Here is a 9947-nt window from a genome sequence, read left to right as displayed (position 1 = left end):
TATATTTTTGGCATTTTGCAGTCCTGTGTTTTTTTTGCTTTTCTTTTCTTTTTCCCAAAATGGAACTTCTTTAACTTAAAATCATCCCAACTTCAAGCACAGAGGAGTTCCAAGACAGAACACAGTGAGTATTTGGTTGTTGAACCATCTCTGAGAGATGTCCGTGTCTGTCCGTGGAAATGTCACACTTGACACTGCCGACAGACTGAGGAGCGATAATCTTTATTTAATAGTTCCTCCTTTGTCTAGGTTCGTGTCGGAATAGAAAGCTATGCCTATCAAGGCAGTGAATTGTTTGTTTTTCAGGGAATACATTTTTAAATATAGGTGAGTGTGCGGCCTCCCATTTTTTTACTGACAATCACATGACATGTTAGATCCCCTCCCCCCCGCAATGAATGTCATGCTTTATTTATTTATTTTTTAACACAGAAACATTTTAGAGTCCAAAAAGTAACAAGGAGAGTGAAATGCAGTTCAATCAGATTTTATTTTCGTTTTTTACAAAACATTACTGCAACTCCACAGCTCGGAAAATATTCCAAGTACAGATCACAGCGAGCAAACTGTTTACAAACACATCCCACAGGGATTCTTTTTTCCAGAATCTCACAAAGAAGGGAGAGTCCAGCATAAATATTATGCGTGCATAACTTTTCATAGAAATGTACAGACATACCTCTAGACAGACCACGGCTCTGTACCACTCTTCCTACAAGGAAATCAAAATGGGGCTGTGCCAAGTGACCGAATACATAAAAATATGCAAACAACGTTTCACAGAAAATATTGAATAAGCCCTATCTTACTGCACAACGGCTGTTGTTACCTTTTTCCCTAAAAAGAAATCAGACAAAACACGGGTTTGCAAAAAACAAACCCTGGTTACTACACTGTAAATCACCTACAGTTGTAGGTACATCAATTGAAGAATATCTCCTACTTAGTGTTCTTGAGTTAACATATAACTCGTTATATACATATGATGCCCTTGAATTTTCTACGAATGTCATAGAATCCCCAAGCCGAGTTTTCATCTTCACAGAAGCAAGTTACAATGCATAAAACTGCATATTGACATTTTACAGAAAATTGCAAAATGCAAAACAAATATATATTTTGGGAGAGCCTTTGCTGCTCAAACACAAAAAAGTAACGTCATCTCAGCGTATTCAGGGGACAGGATGCTTTTCAACAAGGGTTGAGAGAATGGCTTCTCTGGCAAAATGAGATACTCATTCGGTTTACAAAAATAAACAAAGAAACTTCACTGCAGTTAACATTTTCTTTAAAAAATGCCCCTTTCAGTTATGTGTTACATGACATATTTCGTCCTAGAAGATTTTCTAGCGGTCTTATTTAAAACATACTTTAATATTCCGTTTGAATATTGTTCTGATCTGTCTTTGCAGTTATAGCATCACTACACAACAGAAAAACAAGTTCCAGGTCATCTTCTTTTGACTTGATCGTAAGAATATCTGTCTGTAAGGCAGTATTGCACAAAGGCCTTTCAATTCAGTCCTGCGGGCAGGACAAAAAAATATGAATTGGGACAGAACCCAGTGCAGGGAACACCAGCAACATGGTAGCCTTTGGTAGGCCCACTTCACAATGACTCTTCCTGGAAGAGCTAAGCCAAATATATGTAGATTCTGCTTTAGTATCTAACAAGCCTTTAAGTCCATGCCGATCAAACACCTCATAGAAGTTACTTGAAGACCTAAAACACTTACAACCTTCCACAGGTTAAGCAACAAAAAACAAACTTTGCAAGTCTCTTCCTTAAGTTTTGTGAACAGTCACACTGAAGAGCACTGACTCATTCTTCACGAATGGCTTCACGGTACTGCTGGCGAGCAGTCTCTCCCTTTGGGAGAACTTCGGTGGTCATCCAAGCACCTGCATGCCGGATGGAAGGAAAGCAACCTTTCCTACTAAGAGAGGAAGGGGAGACTTGTGGATTAAAGTCATAAATTCCTCTGGAGTCCAAGGCAGTGTCCGATTCTAGGTCCTTGTGCTGTTACCAGGGTCTCCATAATGGGGAGGCGGAGACCATCACTTCCTGCTTGGTTGGCGTCTGGTAGGAAGGGCAGATGGCTGGACAGACAGGAAGACCAGGCTCTGTCTTGACAGGGCGAGAAGGGCCTTGAAAGTGAGTCAGGAGTTTGAGCTGGGCCTCGGGGGGTGGCGGCGTGGTGAGACAGGAACAGCAAGGCCTCCTTCAAGCAGTGCGAGAAACCTTCTCGGTAGTCCTGCTGCGGGCTCTTCTGGCCAATTGTCACTGCTGGAAAAAAGTCAAAAGTCGTGGTCAGAAGAGATGCCAAAGAAAGGGTTCGAATCAAAGTAGCACATACATCCAAACACTGACAACGGCAACAGCTTTGCGTTTATAATAGTAACGTGTTTTTTTCAGTGTCCTCACACACAAGTCCAAATAGTCAAAGGGTGGTATGTAGAGAAGAGGGCACTCAAAGAGCAGGTGAAAGTCTTTCCCTAAAATGTTAATAATTTGGGGATAAAATAATGGCATGGTCTGATAATGAATTACCCTTGTAGCAAGGAGAACAACTCAGACCTGCAAGGGTGGTAAATAAACCTATAAAAAGCAATCTTTTTTCAATAATTCACTTTAACTCTCAGCGAAAGATAACTCGTGGGACAGGCACAGTGGAGTAAACATCACACAAAAACAAGGCATGTTGTGGACCCTAGATAGAGTTATGGCAAGGGGACAGGCTGGGTATGGTTTACTATTCGTTAATACTAATAAAAGAGACTCGCTAGGGATACTTACTTCGGTGTCTGGCCAAGTATTCCACTGCAGTCTCCAGGATGTCTGCTTTCTCAAGCTTGATGTTGGCCTCCTGGGCCTTGAACTCCTTCTCCAGGAGCAGCTTCAGCTTCTCGATGCTGCTGTTAATACGGTCGCGGCGCATCTTTTCCACAATTGGTTTTCTCAGCTGTAAATTAAAAAGAGAGAAAGGACCTCATTAGTTAACAAGACAACCAACCCAGGTGTGGCACATCTGAAATAAGTGAGGGCCTGTGTTTTAATATGGTTGCTAGAGTTAGGGCACTAGACTCGAATCCTATATTGAACAAACTCTGTGATCTTGAGCAAAGAAACGTATGTCCTGTACCACCCCGTGTCCCCGTTATGGAGCAAATGTGGAAATGGTAATAAAAAAAAAACGACTTTATCTAGGATTCTTAATAATGCACAACACCTTGGCATTTATGCGTTTAACGTTATGTGCAGCGGAATAGTCAGTGGACTCAACCTCATACATTAACAATAAGTTTCTCAAAGCAGAAACAACAAAATATTTGCAGTGGCTATGGCGCAATCCACAAAACTTCTCTAAGCAAAAGGGATAGGAAATGACACGTGGCGGGAAGAGATGCTTACCTTATTTTTCTGCTTGGAGGGCAGGATTTGCACGGCAGTAATGGACGGCGCCATGACAGCAGAGTTCGTCAGATGATGCAGGCAGAGAGGAGGGAGTGAGTCTGAGGAGAAGCTGCTGCGCACCTCTATTTATACTCCGGCGGCGGCAGGCCCAGGCCTGGGTGCCCGGCTCCTCTGCGGTTCCCACACTCTGCAGCCAATGGCCTGCTGTCAGGGGCACAATGCAGCGCCTCCCTTACAGCATGCTAAATTGTCTGTGAATTGCCCGGGGATAATGGGCAAGCCCCCGGGAGGAGCAGGTGGACTGTGAGAGGGGACAATGGGGCAGCCTTCAGAGGGGGCTGCCGCGACGTGGGAAAGAGATCTCAGCGCTGTCCTACGGCCTGTGCCTGGCGGTGAAAAGACCCCGCGACCCCACCCCACTCTCCTAAAGAGGCTGCCTTTAAACACGTGTCATGACAGTCAACAACTGTCCATATGGGGTGAGTGAATGGGAGCTACCCGCCACAGGTACTGGAAAACACACGAAGTCCACGAGTTGTACTCATCATATTATTCTTTTTTACTTATTTTCGCTACCAGTGATGCTTCACTGTATCCCACAAAATGTATGACACTTAAGAAATTAGTTAGAATAAAATTATAATCCACGTGTCTTCTCTCTAGACAATCCATGTAATTTCAATTAAATGTCATTTTCGTATACGTCACCGCGCTGTTTAGCGGCAAAATGTTAGCCTTCATGTATGTTCCATAGTTAGTATGCTTTTATTTTCATGTCCATGTACACGTTAGGGGATTGATGCATTGCTGCTGCAGGAACGTTTAATTAAACTAATATGTGACCTCTGCCCCTTAAGCACACTCCTCTTCACCGCCCCAACCTATTGTTGGTATAAAAACTACTACAACCTGGCTCATAATCCTATACATTTAAATTCTTAACACCGATATTATAGAGATGGCCATTAGTTTGTGACTTCTAATAAAAATAATTATCATTTTGCTACTCTTATGTTTGGAATAATTTAGGTGGTTGGGCTTTGGTGGGCGGGGGTTGCAAATGTGGAAACACAGAGAAACAACAGCCTAATCTCAGGTTTTAAAACGTGCTTCTGAAAGACGGATTGGGCTGGGGCAGGGTAGGTCGCATGCCAGGAATGCATCGGACACGAGCTGTCCCGTGGAATCGTACAGCTGCTTCACTGCTGTATTACTATCCAGGTAGACTTCCTAAGGTAGGGCAGTCTGAGGCTGCACAACGAGGAATAACGTATTACGTAGGAGTTTTTTATCTCCCGCCACTAAAACCGCCCCTCCCCCTTCCGGAATTTGAAACGGGCGCATTCATTAAAGTAACATTGACCAGCACTATTGTTTCCAGTTGTTTTTAAAGGTGGGTGGGGCGCGATCCCCGGGCTGGGGACAGATCTGCTCGCTTTGCCTTCCAGATGGCCTGGCCTGGCATCCTCTTTCAGCTCAGCCCCTCTGCAGCCACGCTTCCATTGTTCTCGGTTCAGCGGCCTGAAAGGGCCGGAGTGTGAGAAACTTTCAAATCTCGGGACTCACACCCTGCTAGGGAGGGGCAGCTCCCCGGGCCCTGTGATTTCACGGCCCCTCTTAATCTAAGCCTTGGTTACAAGCCACCCCTCGCGATGGAAGCCAGGACCCTCCGCAGCAGGCAGGGCCTCGGTGTTTGTGCTCAGGCCGTGAACTATGCAGTGTTGCATGGCTTTTCACATACAAGGAGAAGATGCGCTCTAGCGAAGTTGGACATCTCAGTCTGGAGACATGGACGCTGATCTTGGCTGTGACAGTAGACAAAACCAAGTGTGATTCCGGGCAAATATGTGTAATTTATGTATGGTAAAAGTAACCCCCAAACACGCATCCCAACCCTACCGTTCCAGGTTTTTACAATATAATTTTAACCTGACCTCACCCACCACCACGCTGTTCTGAATGAAGCAGCTTCTGTTTTAGACGTTGGCCCAGATTTATTAGCACTAATGTGGCCTAAGTGGTGCAATGCATGCATTGCGCCACTATGTAAACCCTTGTGCCGCATTCTGCCTGTACCAGGCATAATGTATGCAAGGGGGGCGTTCCCCCCTTAGGAGGACCCCAAAAATGGTGCAGTGGAATCTAAGTGATTCCACTCTGCATTTTCACTGGTTATTTTTAATGCCTGCACAAAGAAGGCATTAAAAGGGGGTATACTATTATTAATCATGGGCCCCTATATACTCTGCAGGATTAGCACCAACATTTTGGCGCTAATCCTGCACAGTACATCAGTAGCGTCAAAAATGTTGACACTATTGCTCCTACCCTGCGCCATGATGCACCATATATTAAATGCAGCACACACATGGTGGCGGTAGGGGGGGGGGGTAAAAGGGGCCACAAGTAAAGTGGCTCTACATCTAATGTCAATCCACTTTACTTAAATCTGCCCTGTTTTCTTTTAATAAAGCACCTGTTTCTAAGCACTTTCATCTTTGGAATATGGTGGGATACACAGGGCAAAGTTTAAGAAAAGTGGTGCTGCATTATATGCAGCTCCATTTTTCCTGGGTTCATTAGCAACCCCCTATCGTCGCCATGTGAGCGCCTTATTTAACATACGGTGCACCATGGCGGTAATTAGGGAACTAGTGTCAAAAAATGTTATGCTAGTTTTGTGCTTTGTAGGATTAACATTAAAAATGTTGACGCTAATCTTCTAAAGCACCTGGAGGCCCACTGAAAACAAGGGGAGCCTCATTTTAATGCATGCACTGTGCAGGCATTAAAAATGCCACAAAAAATGCCACAAAAAATCTGTCCGATTTCTTTGCGCCATTTTTTCGGCCCCCCTAATGGGGGAATACCCCATTTTCATACATTATGCCTGGCGCAGGCATAACATGGTGCAACGATACAAAGTGACACAATTCATGCATTGCGCCACTTTGTAAATATGCAGCATGTAAAAGGCCACTTTAGCGTCGCCTTAGCGTCAAACAAATGACACTATGCCAGCGCTAAGGTGGCATTAGGGGCGCTTAAATATGCCCCACAGATTTGCCCGAGAGCACACAATGCAGTTCGACAGGGAAATAGAATGGCAGCATCATGATTGTACATTCAACACCTGGTAACTATTACATTTTCAAAGGAGTCTATCAGCTTCGTGCCCCAAACTGTTATATTTCGTGTTCCTTTTAAAATTTTGTGAAAAAAAAATAGTTATGAAAAAGAGTAGATCCAGACCTCTGGGCCGGTCCCATATATTCTGCACCACTTTACACCAGTTCTCAACAGCGATCTGCAAGGCCACCGTAATTGCTTCGGTGGCGGGGTGAGAACGTGACGCCCATTCACTGTCTGGTTCTCTCCCCAGACTGCCAACAAAGATGCGATGAAGTACCCACCAGGTAGTTTAGCGAGATGGTGAATGGACGAACATTAGCAGGTCACTGAATGTCACTGTGAAACCTTGTATCTGTTTGGTGTTTTTATTTAACATACCATTGCCACCTGATGCGTTTTAAAACTAATAATAATAATTCAAAATAATGGTTTTCCTATGGCGCTAACATAAAACCGAGTTGTCTCTGAATATTGGAAATATAGTGGCTATTATCATCAGAGCTCTAAAGTGTCAATGTCCATTCGTGAGTAGCTTATCGAGACCTTGTTTTTTTCCGTCGCATTCTGGGACTTGTAGTCAGGTCAATCAGGACCACAAGTCACAAAATAGAAACCAAACTCTTGGTCTGCTTGAGATACTCGCATATGGCCCTAGGAAACCTGAGAGGGCAGTATCACCAAAGAAAATTATACTAGCGTTTTAACATGGGAAGGTTTGTAGACTGAGTGAGTTTCTCCATGGATTCAAGCATGTTAGGGGCACGTCTCTGGGCAAATCACCCTTCCCCCAACCCCAACTGCTCTATCCTAGGTAAAACTGAATCGAATTAAGTCAACTGCTTCCGGAATGCAGTAGGGTGTTGGTAAAAGGCCACCCCTGCCCTACAATATTTATGCCGGTGGTACGAGTCATTTCGTGAGTCTAAAACAGCCTCAAATCATTGAAATAGACACTGGTCACATTGCAAGGATTCTTGCTAGGTCGCAGTTGTAGCCATTATCCGTGAGATAAAATACTTTATGTTAGCCCTACCTTACACGCAAGCATACCAGGTAGTTCCATGGGTTGGGAGCCTGCTGCCAATGAGATATTCGAAATCAAGAGGTATTTCTTGGCTCTTCAGTTGTCGGTACAATCTGTCCCTTGACAGATGCAGGGTACGACAATTCAGCCAGTAATGACTTTAAAGCCACCAGCAGGTTGCATGCTGGGACCTGTAGTTCAGCTCTATCCACTATTTGAATAGGACTTACAGACTCCAGAATATAAAGTGGCGTTGGCCACAAAGACTAAACTGGCTGAAGATGTCACTTGCGTAATGTGGACACTTGGAAAAAATGCTCTTTAGACTAAGAGTAAGCCTACCATTTAAAAGATTTGAGTTATTCGCACTGTTTTCGATAACCAGTGAAAGCTTTTGGTGTCAGGTTACGGCAGTATTGATGCCTCTGCCAAAAATGCCCTGATATCAAATTCGTGGAACATTTCTTTAAATATTAATTTGTAACGGCCGACCACTTTTTGTCACCCGATAACACTGCGTCATGTGGTTTCAGGGTTTACTTTTTTGTTAAGGGGATGTAAGTGCCAGCATGTAAAGTTCATAAAAAAGGGGGAATTTGGGCAGAGCATCAGAAAGGACCAGTTGTACTATAATGGCAAAAGAAAAACTTCAGTTTCCAAAATGCAAAGTGATTCCCGATCTAAAAAGCCACGGAAAGTTGACATTTACCACACGAGGTTTGTGTGTGCTCGTTCCTGTGTATGTATTCGACGGTAGACTTGAGATTTTGAGGGCGTGGAACCTCAGCATTTTAAATCAAGCTCAAAATGGATATTCTAATTCAGGGATGAAACTAATAGCTGATCGTGCCATGTTTCAAATGTTTGGCGAGCTATTTTCGTCACAGTTCGAGTGAGCTAGTTTTAATATGCCTACCGAAGTCTCAGATTCACTGCTCATTCAGACCAGATTTCCATTCTGTGAGTTTTAGTCCGGTTTGCCTAATTACAAAATCAGAGCCACAAAAGACCAGAATTCTAAGAAAATAAGCCGGACTGGATGGAGCACTCACTCATGGAACTTGGAAAGCTCAGAGCACTGTGCTTGAGGGTGGCAGAGATTTGGAGTGACATAAGAGAATTCTAAAAGCGGTCTCCCTTGCATGAGTCGACCACTACTCACACCTTTCTGTTGCACATCGCAGAGAAATAGTCTGCTCTTGTTGGATAGGTTGTTCTGTAGTCAGCTGCAACGGTTTATGTACAAGTCACGTGATTGTGCACTCTCGCCTCTGCTTGACCAGAAGACCCTTAGCGAGGTACAACAATGTAAGCCTGATGATAACCCCCGCCGTTTCACGCCCGCTATGAGGGAGGCCACATAGTTATATGACCTCTGTTCTTGTTCTTGGTTTTGGTAATGAACATGAAGATGCTGTTGCAATAGTCCGAGCAGGCGAGAACTACTGTGAGTTCACTATATCATGCTCGACAATATCGACCCTCCATAATACCTCATCCACTACATCAACAGATCACTATATTGTAAGGGCAATATATATATGTATATAACCTACTGGCAATAGCCAGTAGGTAGTTAGAGTTAGGACCAACTTTTCCCATAGACAAAACTTTTTTTGTTTTGCTAATAACTTTGACACCATTTGGAAAATCTTCACAACATTTTCTAAAGTAGTTTGCCTCTAACTTTAGTTGCTGTGTGAAAAGTTTCGGGGTGATTCGTCAAGCAGGGGCCTAGAAAAAGAAGAGTCACAAAATACTTTTTCCCCATGCAATGTCTCTGAGGATTTTGGAATTTTTAGACATGGCTACCATGGAATGACACCAAATTTGGCAGGAAGCTAGATCTTACTCTAGAAAGAGCCCTCTTTGTAATTTGGTATAAATCTGTTCAGTAGTTTCAGAGGTATTAAGGTTAAAAAAATATAGACATCTCGGGACACGGATCCTTTGCAAATCCACCCCCAGGGGGATCCATGGTTCTGGGCGAAAAACAAGGCCCTAATTGGCTGGCTGCAACCTGTAAGGAAAATGTGGCCCGGGGGAGGGAAAAATAAAGTGTGAAAAGTATATGAGGGGTTAGGATACATGTATCCTGAAACCATAGGACACATGGAGGGGTCCCTCTTGGGCAAGAAATTGCCCCAATATTTTTGGCTGATCCGTGGCCCAATCTTGGAGCTCAGTGCGGCCCCCTGTGTAACTTTGCGAATGATCCGCAGATCTTAAGCACAAAGAAAAAACACAAAATATCTCCACTCATACACCAAACCCCTGTGGCGAATGGCCAAAGGCCATGAGAAGCATGGAGTTGGGTGTACGTGGCCAACCCCTGCCGTGCACAGCATTGGGTGTATTAATGTATGGTAATTATAT

At 43.9% G+C, this 9947-nt stretch overlaps 1 protein-coding gene across 1 annotated transcript; it reads right to left on the bottom strand.

Annotated features, from left to right (window-relative positions):
• Positions 1-471: 471 nt before the first annotated feature.
• LOC138300993 (transcription factor HES-5-like) lies at positions 472-3549 on the bottom strand. The gene is made up of 3 exons (XM_069240980.1): positions 3413-3549; positions 2798-2963; positions 472-2287 (listed from the first exon to the last, which is right to left on the bottom strand). The coding sequence occupies exons 1-3, from the start codon at positions 3464-3466 to the stop codon at positions 1971-1973; spliced, it is 537 nt and encodes a 178-aa protein (XP_069097081.1). The 5' UTR covers positions 3467-3549; the 3' UTR covers positions 472-1970.
• Positions 3550-9947: the final 6398 nt, after the last annotated feature.

The sequence above is a fragment of the Pleurodeles waltl genome, chromosome 6, assembly GCF_031143425.1.
Source record: "Pleurodeles waltl isolate 20211129_DDA chromosome 6, aPleWal1.hap1.20221129, whole genome shotgun sequence".
NCBI lineage: Eukaryota > Metazoa > Chordata > Amphibia > Caudata > Salamandridae > Pleurodeles > Pleurodeles waltl.
Note: the sequence above shows the minus strand (reverse complement) of the source record. Positions and strands in the feature narration are given on the sequence as shown.